At 47.8% G+C, this 15776-nt stretch overlaps 1 protein-coding gene across 2 annotated transcripts in view; it reads left to right on the top strand.

Annotated features, from left to right (window-relative positions):
• scap (SREBF chaperone) overlaps positions 1–15776 on the top strand; it is a 47570-nt gene that overhangs the window by 27180 nt on the left and 4614 nt on the right. For both annotated transcript variants that reach the window (XM_023964262.1, XM_023964261.1), the window contains exons 17-19: positions 4094–4634; positions 4861–4946; positions 6736–6818. In XM_023964262.1, coding sequence (XP_023820030.1) covers positions 4094–4634; positions 4861–4946; positions 6736–6818 — 710 coding nt within the window. The remainder of the gene's footprint in view (positions 1–4093; positions 4635–4860; positions 4947–6735; positions 6819–15776) is intronic.

Raw genomic sequence — 15776 nt, 5'->3', positions numbered from 1 at the left:
AAAACTCTTCACAGAATTTACTACACTGGACAGAGGATGTTCAAGATGGGTCTCAGTAACTCAGACATTTGCGAGCACTGTGATAATAATCTACCCGACAGCTACATGCACGCACTATGGTTCTGCACTCCTGTCCAGGCTCTCTGGCAGCAGGTATGTGCCGATTTATCAGTCTGGCTTAAGGTTTCAATCACTGCCTCACCGTCACTTTGTGTGCTTGGTGACATGAGTGCCATCGATATAGAAGAAGGATTAGCATCTATCATTTTCATAACTCTTTGTATTGCCAAAAAAACTATTTTAATAAATTGGAAAAACAAGAAAAATATAAACATAAGTCAACACAGAAATCTGCTGTTTGATCATATCAGCTTGGAAAAAATGTCAGCCCAAAGCTCAAGTAACTTTGAAAGAATTCAGTCTCTCTGGTCTCCTGTGGTTGACTCCATGACTTAGGGGGTGGAGGGCTTGGTCGTCGCTGCTCCTTGCCCTTCTGCCGTGGTTTGGGGTGGGGGTCGGGGCTTCCGGTGCCTGGCGGGGGCGGTGGGGGGCTCCGTTGGTCGGGGGGTCGGGTCCGGTGCCTGGGTGGGGCGGGCTGGGGCGCTGCGTGGTCCTCTGGGCTTGGGTGCGGGGGTGCGTGGTGGGGGGGTGGGGTGGTGGTCTGGCTTGGCTTGGGGGGGTGGTCCCTTTGCCTGTGCTGGGGGGGGTTGGCGGGGGGCCCTGCTCGGGTGGGCGGGGCCCAGCGGCGCCGGATGGGCTGCCCATCTGCACCTGGGGCTGGGATCGGCCCTTCCCTGGCTCTGGGACGGGACGGGACAACCCTCTCGGGGCCCCCGGTCGCTCTGGGTGTCACCCGCTTCGGCTGCGGGGTCTGGGGTGGGGTGGGGTGGGGGGCTTGTCGGCCCTGTCCTGTGGGGGGGCGTTCTGGGGGGGAGGGGGGGCCCATTAGTAGTAAGGGTCGGGGGGGCTAGCGGGTCGGGGTCTCCGCTGAGGCAATCAGTGGTTGCCTCGGCCGGTTGGCCTCCTCGGTCCCGTCGAGGCCTGACCAGAGCTCTTCTAGGGCCGGCGTCTGGGGGTGGGGGCCTGGGCTTGCTCCGGGGGGGGCGACGCTTTCTGGCTCCTCTCTCTCTGTGTGGGGTGGGTGGTGCCGGGCCTGGGGTGTCGGCGCCTCCGGGGGTGGGCCCCTGGGCTGGGTGGCCCTGGCCCCTTTGCTGGGGGTGGGCTGGGGGACGGCTGTTTGACCACCGGGGGACAGTCTACCAGCTGTCCCCAACTTACCCCCTTCCTTATATAACCTCATATTAGGGTGAGGGGGTGGGGGGTCTAGCCTGCTATGCGCCTTGGGGGGGGGGCTACTTGGGAGTGGCCCCCCTCCTATGGTTGCCGTATGGAGTGGGCCCCCCCTCTTTCGGTTTTATTTGCACCTTAGACATGTAGGGTCCTTGGTAGGGGGGGTGCTTGGACATCACTGCAAGCAAGCAGCAGATGTCCTCCTGGCACCCTACCCGCCAATTTTAACCGCACCTTAGACATTTAGGGCCCCTTGGTGTGGAGGGTGAGGGGACATCACTGTGAGTAATCAGGAGATGTCCCCTTAGTGCCCTACTCGCCAATTTTAACTGCACCCCCCTTAGTACACACACCCCTCCCCCTTCAATATATACATTCAAACATAAACACACACACATGCACACAAACACCCTCTCAAACACCCATACACGCACACACATTTTACAAGGAAGGTGGGACCTGGGTCCATCTGTCCCCTACCCCTTCCCTGGTGGGGGGTGCGGGCCCCTTGGCGATGGCGGCCGTGTCCCTTGGGTGCCGGCTCCCTGGGCCCGGCGGTGCTCTCTCCGCACGGTGGGGGGGTTCATATTACACCTGAGCCGGGGGTGTTCGTGTCCCTGGGGGGTGGGTCCTGGTCCTTGCCCCTGGGCGCTGGGCCCCGCCAAACTTCCAACATGGCCGAGCCTGGTCGGGCCATATTTATAACATCCCTTGTGGGCCGCCCTTTTTTCCCCGGGGTTCCCCCCTCCTGGGCGGGGGCGGCGGGCCCCTGCCTTGCTCCTACCTGGACCAACCGTGGGCCGGGTGGGTGGCTGCCTGGAGTGCGGAGCGGGTCTCCCTTGGGGGGTCCTGGCTCGTACCTGGGGTCGGGGCGGGGGGATGCCCGGAACTCCTGGGTGGTGGTGGGGTGCTCGTCTGGGGCTGTGGGCGTCCCTCTCCGGTGGGGCCCTGCGTTGGGCTCTTCCGGCGCGGCGGGGGGCTGCTTTCCTGGCTGGGCTGGGGCGGCGCTCTCTTTCCCTCTGCGCCTCCCTGCTCTCTGGCTCTGGGGGCCTCGCGGCGGTCCTGCTGGCCCTGGCCTGGGTGGCGGTCTTGGTCGCCCGGGGGGCGGTTGTTCCCTGCCTGTTCCCGTGTGGCGTCGGGGGAATTCCGGCTGCCGCTGCTGCTGCGGCGGGGGTATGGGTGTGGGGGTGGCTGGGCGCTCCTCCTCCTTCTTTTCACATTCCACCATCCATTTTAGAAGAACATATACACTCACCTGAGCACAGGTGTTAGCTCACCTTTGCACTAATAGTTTGCATGATTGAATGAATGAAAGATTTCACACTAGTTGGTTTAAAGGCATAGGTATGCGTTCGTGAACACTATCTGTCTTGTGTGCATGTTGACATGTGGACATTTTTGCGGCTAGCAGGTGTGTTGATAATATTTGAGTGTCTGTGAACAGGCCCCGCCCTTTTTGTACTACATTTGAACCGTACCGTAACGATAAACAACCAGTAAACCTGTCTGCTCTATGCTGCTTCATGGTCTTACCCCCCTTCCCCTCCTATTATCACCCTCCTACCCCCCCCTCTCTCTAACGTCCCTCTCTCTTCTTCCCCTCTTTCTTTTTCCGTCCGGTCCAACACCAAAGATTTTCAAACATGATTGAAATTAATAAAGTTTGGCCTCAATTACAAAAGGGGTTTATTCAGACATACCTTTGGTTTGTCTGAAGATGAATAACCCCTCTTGTTAAAATAAAATATGTCCAACACAAGAGGCCCTCAGCTCTCATCTGTTTGCCCAGCTGTTGGACAGGACAAGTTAAAAAAAATAAAATAAATAAATGCACTCAGCGCAAACTCTGCCTTCAGAACGTCTTTTTCTCCCCGCGGCACATCATGTCCCCGGTAGAAGTCCAGCAACCGGAATTTATTAAAGCCGCCCCGCGTTTCTCCTCCTGCTATAAGCTCTGCAGTTCTCGCCCGATAAATACGAGCTCATCAAGGAAGCTGTGAGGCGCGCGCTTTATACTGTTGCCGAGTGTGTGTTTGTGCTGAGCGGTGCGCGTGCCACGAGGGAGGGGCGCGTGCAGGTGGAGATGGGGGTGTCAGCACGGAGCGGAGGTGTGTGCGTGAAATATATTGTGTTTTCGGAGGACGGAGCACTAAATTAGTAGTCGTTGTTCCCCATCAATACTGATCAATACGGAGCCAACAGCGCCAAATGCCTCACAATATGCCACGCTCCCCGCATTGCACCGTTTACAGCAGAGCATGAATACGATGGTCGCTGCTTTCTGTCTTTGTAATAAAACGCCTTATCTGTTAATACAAAAGTATCTTTATGTAAACTCACTGTGTAGTTTTTAATCATCAGTACATAAACAATAATGTTGAAATAAACATGTAACAAATAAACATGAAGAAGTACTTTTTTTTTTATCTTTTCTGGCCCGCAATCTACACTTATGTCATTGAAATTCGATCGCGATCGACGTAATGAGCACCCTTGATATAATATATACATGCATAATATATATAATGATGTCAAAACGGGTTGTGGCTCCGGGTGCTTTTTTTTTCATTAGGGGCGGTCCCAAATGGCTCTTTGAGTAAAAAAGGTTGCCGACCCCTGCATTAGCGGAATAGACTTCTGGGAAAGGTTGTACATTTGAAAGTACTCATTCTGTAGTAAAAGTAGGGTTCCTTTTTGTCATGATTCATTTTACTGTTTACTCTTGAGTAATTTCTTTTGCTCTAGAGCTAACAAAGTTCTGTGCCCCCCCCCCCCCCCCCCCCCCCCCCCCCCCCCCCCCCAGGCTGAGGCGGAGCAGCAGCAGTGGCTGCTGGGAGCAGCGGGAGGGCTTGGATGGTTTGAGCAGAGAACCCGAAGGTTTGGGCTTTGAGAGCCGAGATCCCTCCATCGGCGGGGAGAACCTCTCAGAGGAGGACTATTTCCCGCTGAGGCGCCGCGCCTCACCCTCCAGAGTGGTTCTTTTCACCGACCAGCCCGATCTGACTCCGCTTATTGACACCAACTTCACCTCCCAGCCCCCTTCTCACCTGTCCACCCCACCCAAAGAAGGCTTTGACTACGGCAGTCTGGTGGAGCGGGCGTACACAGAGCACGAGCCGCCATCGCCGTCCAGCTACCCCTGTGCCTCCTCTGCGTCCTCATCGCCGTCCTCAGCTGCTCAGCCTCAGAGGAGACTCAGCGTTGGCGATGGAGGCGGGGCTTCGAGTCAGGAGAGAGGCTCCGGATCCGGGACTCAGGCGGCTCCAGACTGGGAGAGCTCTGTGTGGGCCATGGAGCTGAGAGGAAACCTGATAGCTGCTGGGAGGAGCAGCGGCAAACTGGAAGTAGGAGAAAAACCTCACTCAGCATCTCTTAATTAGCCAATTAGCTTTTTTTACAGTTTTGCAACAGAAATGAACCTATTTGACTGGATGTCCCATCAATGACAGGAAAATGCTCCACCTGCATTTGGGAGGAGGGGCATTTTTACAAAGTTTGTCTGCCCAAGCTCACAATTAAACAACATATATTCATATCAATGTATTGAAACACATGGCGCCTGTCTTTCAGTTGTGGGATGCAGTGGAAGGGTCTCTGCGATGCAGAAATGAAGACGGAGTCTCTGGAATCACAGCTTTAGCCTTCTTGAACAACAGGTAAAAACACCTGCAGAGCAACTAACCCCTCCCCCTTTTATTCAAATGTCTTTCATCCGTTTTACTAAAACAAGAAGTGTTTATCTTTCTAGTCTAAATTTAAAATGTATGTATATATAAGTACAAGAAAACATTTAATAACACAGTGGATATCAAAATACGTTATGAATTATGGATTAAAACACAGTAAAATAAAATAAAAAAACGTTCAGATGCATAAAACAATTGATTATCTGTGCAGAAGGATGATAAAGGAAATAGTGGAGTGAAAAACATACAAGACACCATTACAGACAAAGTGATTGTATAGGATGACATACAGATGCCAACCAAATGAAACAGGAGAACAAGAAAGTGTTTGTGTCAGTGAGTGTTGGTGACTCAGTTCAGTGGATATTTGACAAGACTGTTACTAATAAATCAATAAAAAAGACACCATATAAATGAATAGTTACTACCATTAATTTATATCATAAAGTTTACCATAATGTTAATAATGATGACAGAATTACAAATAATAATATGTACCGGTATATCAATAAAAAATTCCAATAGACAAAACAATTTTAATAAAAGTAAAATAACAATATTAATAATTGACAGAATACTGAGTGTAAACCTGGGAATTATTGTCTTCTAAGACAGGGGTGTTCAAACGTGGCAAAAAGAAGAATGACCAACCATTTGGCCAGCATTCTTTCAACCCTTACATCATTGAATCCAAATGAACAGTTTCCTTTCAAGAAACGTATAGCATCAAAATAAACTTTAACAAAATAACTTTGATTTGATTTTTTTTTGATTTTATTGATTTATTTCAAGCATTGTAGTCAAAGCAATAAAGAATTTATACATATTTATCAAACTCATTACAGAAATGATGAAATGTATAGATTAAAAAGACAGAAAACAAAACAAAAATGCCACTTTAATTACATTTGCTTAATTAAATACAGTGATAATTAACTGAGGTATAAGTAGAGTTTGATTTATTGCTTGAAAAGGAGTGGGAAGAAGCAATCTTATATAATCCCACCCCTACTGAGTTCATTCATCTGATAGTTTTACAGTGTTTTAAATCCGGTTCTGATCAGATAGATTCTCTTCAAGTAACAAAATCCAGTGCCTAGAAATGATTGATGATCTTCAGAAAACATTCATTCATGATTTCAGTCCTCATATTCCTAAAACACTGGGTTTCTTCTCGGCATGTTTAGGAATTGCTTTTCTCAATATTTACACTTTTATGCGGTAAATAGAGTTGAGAACTGCAGCTGCTCTATGCCTGCGTGGCGTCTTCTCCGAGAGCCGGAAGTCATTGAATTTGAACTTTGAATTTTGAACTTTGAATTTCTGAAGTCCAAAAATAAAATGAAGAAAAAGTCTGTCTGGTTAACATTAATCTGGGTTTAAACTTCTAAATGTAAATCATGTAAACAAGAAAATAACAACAAATAGTGATGGAATCCAGAAATACAAACCAATTTGGTTTTGATCACAGAAACAGAAATCTGTTCTGGTTTGGCCCTGAAGGCTGTGAAGGTCAAGTAGCTACAGGTTTACTCCGGCTTGTAATGTCATTTAGCCTATAGAAATCAAGGAATCGTACACTCAGTTCTTAGAAAGTGTTTCATGACAGGAGCCTATGGGCCAGGGAAATCTGTACGCAGGCTGTATTTGACCCACAGGCCAGACTTTGGACATGCCTGTCCTAAGGGAATGTTTGTGGATGGATGAGTTTGTGTGTCTGTGGTTCCAGTCATCAGTGTGGGAATCTTGCTTTCATCAGAATTGTAGCAGCTCGGCTCAACGGATCCTTGGATTTCTTCACGGTGGAGATCAACAAACCTCTGGCTCTGCTGCAGTACAGAGGTGAGACTTCTCCTTTAGTTTGCTTTGTGATCTTAACTTTGTTTGTTTAGGGGTCGTCCATAATGATCATCATGTTCGAGAGCGTACAAACAACGGGGGGGGGGGGGGGGGGCTTGGTCAGCTGAGACTCTCTTGCAGACATAGATGACAAACCGTTTAAGGCAACCTGCAGCTTAAAACCACACATGGCTCTTTGACTCTTCCACTGTGACTCTTCCACTGTGACTCTTTGACTCTTCCTCTGTGACTTTTTGACTCTTCCTCTGTGACTCTTTGACCCTTCCACTGTGACTCTTTGACCCTTCCACTGTGACTCTTTGACCTTTCCACAGTGGCTCTTTGACTCTTCCACTGTGACCCTTCCACTGCCACTCTTTGACTCTTCCACTGTGACTCTTTGACCCTTCCACTGTGACTCTTTGACCCTTCCACTGTGACTCTTTGACCCTTCCACTGTGACCCTTTGACCCTTCCTCTGTGACTCTTTGACCCTTCCACTGTGACTCTTTGACACTTCCACTGTGACTCTTTGACCTTTCCACTGTGACCCTTTGACCCTTCCTCTGTGACTCTTTGACCCTTCCACTGTGACTCTTTGACCCTTCCACTGTGACTCTTTGACCTTTCCACAGTGGCTCTTTGACTCTTCCACTGTGACCCTTCCACTGTGACTCTTTGACCCTTCCACTGTGACTCTTTGACACTTCCACTGTGACTCTTTGACCTTTCCGCTGTGACCCTTTGACCCTTCCACTGTGACTCTTTGACCCTTCCACTGTGACTCTTTGACCCTTCCACTGTGACCCTTTGACCCTTCCTCTGTGACTCTTTGACCCTTCCACTGTGACTCTTTGACCCTTCCACTGTGACTCTTTGACCCTTCCACTGTGACCCTTTGACCCTTCCTCTGTGACTCTTTGACCCTTCCACTGTGACTCTTTGACACTTCCACTGTGACTCTTTGACCTTTCCGCTGTGACCCTTTGACCCTTCCTCTGTGACTCTTTGACCCTTCCACTGTGACTCTTTGACACTTCCACTGTGACTCTTTGACCTTTCCACTGTCACTCTTTGACTCTTCCACTGTGACTCTTCCACTGTGACTCTTTGACTCTGACTCTTCCTCTGTGACTCTTTGACTCTTCCACTGTGACTCTTTGACCTTTCCACAGTGGCTCTTTGACTCTTCCACTGTGACCCTTCCACTGTGACTCTTTGACCCTTCCACTGTGACTCTTTGACACTTCCACTGTGACTCTTTGACCTTTCCGCTGTGACCCTTTGACCCTTCCACTGTGACTCTTTGACCCTTCCACTGTGACTCTTTGACCCTTCCACTGTGACCCTTTGACCCTTCCTCTGTGACTCTTTGACCCTTCCACTGTGACTCTTTGACCCTTCCACTGTGACTCTTTGACCCTTCCACTGTGACCCTTTGACCCTTCCTCTGTGACTCTTTGACCCTTCCACTGTGACTCTTTGACACTTCCACTGTGACTCTTTGACCTTTCCGCTGTGACCCTTTGACCCTTCCTCTGTGACTCTTTGACCCTTCCACTGTGACTCTTTGACACTTCCACTGTGACTCTTTGACCTTTCCACTGTCACTCTTTGACTCTTCCACTGTGACTCTTCCACTGTGACTCTTTGACTCTGACTCTTCCTCTGTGACTCTTTGACTCTTCCACTGTGACTCTTTGACCCTTCCACTGTGACTCTTTGACTCTTCCACTGTGACTCTTTGACTCTTCCACTGTGACTCTTTGACTCTTCCACTGTGACTCTTTGACTCTGACTCTTCCTCTGTGACTCTTTGACTCTTCCACTGTGACTCTTTGACCCTTCCACTGTGACTCTTTGACCCTTCCACTGTGACTCTTTGACTCTTCCACTGTCACTCTTTGACTCTTCCACTGTGACTCTTTGACCCTTCCACTGTGACTCTTTGACCCTTCCACTGTGGCTCTTTGACTCTTCCACTGTGACTCTTTGACTCTGACTCTTCCTCTGTGACTCTTTGACTCTTCCACTGTGACTCTTTGACCCTTCCACTGTGACTCTTTGACTCTTCCTCTGTGACTCTTTGACTCTTCCACTGTCACTCTTTGACTCTTCCACTGTGACTCTTTGACCCTTCCACTGTGACTCTTTGACCCTTCCACTGTCACTCTTTGACTCTTCCACTGTGACTCTTTGACTCTTCCTCTGTGACTTTTTGACTCTTCCACTGTGACTCTTTTGCCGCATTTATACTGCAGGTCTTAATGCTCATATCCGATTTTCTGACTATATCCGATTTTTTTGACGACCCGCTTACATCATCTTTTAAAAGTGACCCGTATCTGATTTTTGCATTTACACTATACAATGCTGAAACGAATATCAAACGTAGACGTTCTGAGGACTACGTAGCAGTATTTCCGACTTCCGCGGACATCTTTCGGACTTTTGTGATTGCGGTTGTCATGGAGGCAAGGCGGCGACGGAAGGAGGCGTTGCCTTGGGTGCTTCTGAGGGGATGCGCGGGAGAGGAAAAAAAAGGGGGCTGCTCGGCTCTCTCTGAATTTTGAATGAGGAAGTGTTTGCAGACATGCTGTACTAACAGTTTGATCCAAGTGTTGAACCTTTCCTGCGCGATGACTTCTCTTTTCCGACCGTTGTCAGAAACACGCGGGAGATTTCCTCTGAGTTCACTTTTCCGTTCTGAACCCTCAGCCTCCAGAGTGGGTGAAGAAAGACTCCAAAACTTTTGGAGGAGACACCTTATTTTTAATTTCCGGTTCTCCGACACTCCCCCGCTCCGCGCGTCACACCCACTCTCCTCTCCTTACACACGCAAGCGAGCGTGCGCGCGGTCACACACCCACACACATGGTCCCCATCATACACGCCCCCCAAAGAAATAAACGGCTTCTGGCCTTTTCCATAGCAACGGTTTCCTGCTTGATTAGTTACCGTTTGCGTCCGGACCGGACATAACAGCGGTTTCCAACTACGGTCTGAAGCCTGAGGCTGAAAGGTAACAACATGCTGACAGCAAAATCAGCGCACAAAAAGCACCTTAATAAGTCACGTGATCTCAGTTGGTGGTGTCCTGAATTGACGTCACTAACGTACGACTCGCATTTACTGGGGAATATCCGATCTGTCTGCTTACATGGCACACGCAAATGCACGTATCCGATTTGTTTCCGATTTATTTCCACATATGAGAGAGGCCTGTATCCGATCGGAGAAAAACGGAATCCATGCGCTTTTGTCCTGCTTACACGTTCACCGATCATATCCGATCTGTGCCACATGAGAGGAAAAAATTGGAATTGGGTCACTTGAACCATGCAGTGTAAAGGCGACCTTTGACTCTTCCTCTGTGACTCTTTGACTCTTCCTCTGTGACTCTTTGACTCTTCCTCTGTGACTCTTTGACTCTTCCACTGTGACTCTTTGACCCTTCCACTGTGACTCTTTGACTCTTCCTCTGTGACTCTTTGACTCTTCCACTGTGACTCTTTGACTCTGACTCTTCCTCTGTGACTCTTTGACTCTTCCACTGTGACTCTTTGACCCTTCCACTGTGACTCTTTGACTCTTCCTCTGTGACTCTTTGACTCTTCCACTGTCACTCTTTGACTCTTCCACTGTGACTCTTTGACCCTTCCACTGTGACTCTTTGACCCTTCCACTGTCACTCTTTGACTCTTCCACTGTGACTCTTTGACTCTTCCTCTGTGACTTTTTGACTCTTCCACTGTGACTCTTTTGCCGCATTTATACTGCAGGTCTTAATGCTCATATCCGATTTTCTGACTATATCCGATTTTTTTGACGACCCGCTTACATCATCTTTTAAAAGTGACCCGTATCTGATTTTTGCATTTACACTATACAATGCTGAAACGAATATCAAACGTAGACGTTCTGAGGACTACGTAGCAGTATTTCCGACTTCCGCGGACATCTTTCGGACTTTTGTGATTGCGGTTGTCATGGAGGCAAGGCGGCGACGGAAGGAGGCGTTGCCTTGGGTGCTTCTGAGGGGATGCGCGGGAGAGGAAAAAAAAGGGGGCTGCTCGGCTCTCTCTGAATTTTGAATGAGGAAGTGTTTGCAGACATGCTGTACTAACAGTTTGATCCAAGTGTTGAACCTTTCCTGCGCGATGACTTCTCTTTTCCGACCGTTGTCAGAAACACGCGGGAGATTTCCTCTGAGTTCACTTTTCCGTTCTGAACCCTCAGCCTCCAGAGTGGGTGAAGAAAGACTCCAAAACTTTTGGAGGAGACACCTTATTTTTAATTTCCGGTTCTCCGACACTCCCCCGCTCCGCGCGTCACACCCACTCTCCTCTCCTTACACACGCAAGCGAGCGTGCGCGCGGTCACACACCCACACACATGGTCCCCATCATACACGCCCCCCAAAGAAATAAACGGCTTCTGGCCTTTTCCATAGCAACGGTTTCCTGCTTGATTAGTTACCGTTTGCGTCCGGACCGGACATAACAGCGGTTTCCAACTACGGTCTGAAGCCTGAGGCTGAAAGGTAACAACATGCTGACAGCAAAATCAGCGCACAAAAAGCACCTTAATAAGTCACGTGATCTCAGTTGGTGGTGTCCTGAATTGACGTCACTAACGTACGACTCGCATTTACTGGGGAATATCCGATCTGTCTGCTTACATGGCACACGCAAATGCACGTATCCGATTTGTTTCCGATTTATTTCCACATATGAGAGAGGCCTGTATCCGATCGGAGAAAAACGGAATCCATGCGCTTTTGTCCTGCTTACACGTTCACCGATCATATCCGATCTGTGCCACATGAGAGGAAAAAATTGGAATTGGGTCACTTGAACCATGCAGTGTAAAGGCGACCTTTGACTCTTCCTCTGTGACTCTTTGACTCTTCCTCTGTGACTCTTTGACTCTTCCTCTGTGACTCTTTGACTCTTCCACTGTGACTCTTTGACCCTTCCACTGTGACTCTTTGACTCTTCCTCTGTGACTCTTTGACTCTTCCACTGTCACTCTTTGACTCTTCCACTGTGACTCTTTGACCCTTCCACTGTGACTCTTTGACCCTTCCACTGTCACTCTTTGACTCTTCCACTGTGACTCTTTGACCCTTCCACTGTGACTCTTTGACCCTTCCACTGTCACTCTTTGACTCTTCCACTGTGACTCTTTGACTCTTCCTCTGTGACTTTTTGACTCTTCCACTGTGACTCTTTTGCCGCATTTATACTGCAGGTCTTAATGCTCATATCCGATTTTCTGACTATATCCGATTTTTTTGACGACCCGCTTACATCATCTTTTAAAAGTGACCCGTATCTGATTTTTGCATTTACACTATACAATGCTGAAACGAATATCAAACGTAGACGTTCTGAGGACTACGTAGCAGTATTTCCGACTTCCGCGGACATCTTTCGGACTTTTGTGATTGCGGTTGTCATGGAGGCAAGGCGGCGACGGAAGGAGGCGTTGCCTTGGGTGCTTCTGAGGGGATGCGCGGGAGAGGAAAAAAAAGGGGGCTGCTCGGCTCTCTCTGAATTTTGAATGAGGAAGTGTTTGCAGACATGCTGTACTAACAGTTTGATCCAAGTGTTGAACCTTTCCTGCGCGATGACTTCTCTTTTCCGACCGTTGTCAGAAACACGCGGGAGATTTCCTCTGAGTTCACTTTTCCGTTCTGAACCCTCAGCCTCCAGAGTGGGTGAAGAAAGACTCCAAAACTTTTGGAGGAGACACCTTATTTTTAATTTCCGGTTCTCCGACACTCCCCCGCTCCGCGCGTCACACCCACTCTCCTCTCCTTACACACGCAAGCGAGCGTGCGCGCGGTCACACACCCACACACATGGTCCCCATCATACACGCCCCCCAAAGAAATAAACGGCTTCTGGCCTTTTCCATAGCAACGGTTTCCTGCTTGATTAGTTACCGTTTGCGTCCGGACCGGACATAACAGCGGTTTCCAACTACGGTCTGAAGCCTGAGGCTGAAAGGTAACAACATGCTGACAGCAAAATCAGCGCACAAAAAGCACCTTAATAAGTCACGTGATCTCAGTTGGTGGTGTCCTGAATTGACGTCACTAACGTACGACTCGCATTTACTGGGGAATATCCGATCTGTCTGCTTACATGGCACACGCAAATGCACGTATCCGATTTGTTTCCGATTTATTTCCACATATGAGAGAGGCCTGTATCCGATCGGAGAAAAACGGAATCCATGCGCTTTTGTCCTGCTTACACGTTCACCGATCATATCCGATCTGTGCCACATGAGAGGAAAAAATTGGAATTGGGTCACTTGAACCATGCAGTGTAAAGGCGACCTTTGACTCTTCCTCTGTGACTCTTTGACTCTTCCTCTGTGACTCTTTGACTCTTCCTCTGTGACTCTTTGACTCTTCCACTGTGACTCTTTGACCCTTCCACTGTGACTCTTTGACTCTTCCTCTGTGACTCTTTGACTCTTCCACTGTCACTCTTTGACTCTTCCACTGTGACTCTTTGACCCTTCCACTGTGACTCTTTGACCCTTCCACTGTCACTCTTTGACTCTTCCACTGTGACTCTTTGACTCTTCCTCTGTGACTTTTTGACTCTTCCACTGTGACTCTTTTGCCGCATTTATACTGCAGGTCTTAATGCTCATATCCGATTTTCTGACTATATCCGATTTTTTTGACGACCCGCTTACATCATCTTTTAAAAGTGACCCGTATCTGATTTTTGCATTTACACTATACAATGCTGAAACGAATATCAAACGTAGACGTTCTGAGGACTACGTAGCAGTATTTCCGACTTCCGCGGACATCTTTCGGACTTTTGTGATTGCGGTTGTCATGGAGGCAAGGCGGCGACGGAAGGAGGCGTTGCCTTGGGTGCTTCTGAGGGGATGCGCGGGAGAGGAAAAAAAAGGGGGCTGCTCGGCTCTCTCTGAATTTTGAATGAGGAAGTGTTTGCAGACATGCTGTACTAACAGTTTGATCCAAGTGTTGAACCTTTCCTGCGCGATGACTTCTCTTTTCCGACCGTTGTCAGAAACACGCGGGAGATTTCCTCTGAGTTCACTTTTCCGTTCTGAACCCTCAGCCTCCAGAGTGGGTGAAGAAAGACTCCAAAACTTTTGGAGGAGACACCTTATTTTTAATTTCCGGTTCTCCGACACTCCCCCGCTCCGCGCGTCACACCCACTCTCCTCTCCTTACACACGCAAGCGAGCGTGCGCGCGGTCACACACACACACACATGGTCCCCATCATACACGCCCCCCAAAGAAATAAACGGCTTCTGGCCTTTTCCATAGCAACGGTTTCCTGCTTGATTAGTTACCGTTTGCGTCCGGACCGGACATAACAGCGGTTTCCAACTACGGTCTGAAGCCTGAGGCTGAAAGGTAACAACATGCTGACAGCAAAATCAGCGCACAAAAAGCACCTTAATAAGTCACGTGATCTCAGTTGGTGGTGTCCTGAATTGACGTCACTAACGTACGACTCGCATTTACTGGGGAATATCCGATCTGTCTGCTTACATGGCACACGCAAATGCACGTATCCGATTTGTTTCCGATTTATTTCCACATATGAGAGAGGCCTGTATCCGATCGGAGAAAAACGGAATCCATGCGCTTTTGTCCTGCTTACACGTTCACCGATCATATCCGATCTGTGCCACATGAGAGGAAAAAATTGGAATTGGGTCACTTGAACCATGCAGTGTAAAGGCGACCTTTGACTCTTCCTCTGTGACTCTTTGACTCTTCCTCTGTGACTCTTTGACTCTTCCACTGTGGCTCTTTGACCCTTCCACTGTGACCCTCCGCGTAAAGAAAAATAAAGGTTTTGTCAGTGAGAAATTAACCAAATGGCTCTTTAATTGTTGAAGGTTGCAGACCTCTGGTTTAAAGGCACTGCTCAAGCTGGGAGAAATCAGCCCTTTAGTTTTTTTTGGGTCATAAGTTCCACCTCAATTTAAGGTGGAATTCTGTTCTTCACTTATTAATTCTTGGTGCACTGAAGAGAGGCAGTGATTAAAGATCTAATTTTCTTTGTATATTGTTAGTACCCTACAGTCAACACTGTTTTGGACCCAGGGGCAGCCCCAGGGGTGGTAGCTTGGGGTTGCTATAGCAACTGCAAGATTTGGCAAAGCAACCCTAAATATCTAAAAAGCCTAAATCCTAATGCTTTATTTAAAAAAAAAAGTTCATTGTATAAAGTTTTATTGCATGTCATCCCTTTCCATTTAACATTCAATATATTTCATCTTTGTCTAGTTTATATTGTGCTACAATGTGACATAAAAAAAGACAGTCGGTGAGGTATGCAGTAGCACTGTCTCGACAAAGAGGGCGCTCGTGAGCTCGCGCTAGTTGTTACAAATTTTTAATAAAAGACAGTATTTTGTGTTTTGCTCTGACCGACTGCAAAAATGGAGTATGTAATCTCATTAAAAAAATGATTCAAAGGTGGACTTTTATTCAAAACATAAAGTAATGATTGAATGACCAATGCTGAACAGCACATCTTTATTGAGACTTCTAGAACTAAAAGAAGATCAGGAGGACTTTTTAACGTTAACGTCACGGTTATGGGAACAGGCTAAGTTAGGTATGTGATGTGGGGCACATGTTCCATGGATGATTACTTGAAATTGTTGCATATTAAAAACAAATGTTCACACAGTTAGGGGCTTCAATAAAAATAATTATTTTAAGTTTAAACTTTTATTTAAAATTCCATTTGGACATTAAAAGGGGAATATTTTAGCGGATGCTCCAGACAGATTTATTTTTAAAACTATTTTGTAGCTCTCTTTTTTTATCTTAGTTTCTGTAGATTCGGTCTCCTTTTAAATAAATTACTGTTTGTTTTCTCTACCTTCAGACTTTGACAGTTAACACATTTTAAAAGTGCAATCTATTGACAAGACGATA

This window comes from Oryzias latipes, chromosome 16, assembly GCF_002234675.1.
Source record: "Oryzias latipes chromosome 16, ASM223467v1".
Taxonomy (NCBI): Eukaryota; Metazoa; Chordata; class Actinopteri; order Beloniformes; family Adrianichthyidae; genus Oryzias; species Oryzias latipes.
The sequence above is the reverse complement of the archived record's forward strand: the minus strand, read 5'-3'. Positions and strand labels throughout refer to the sequence as shown.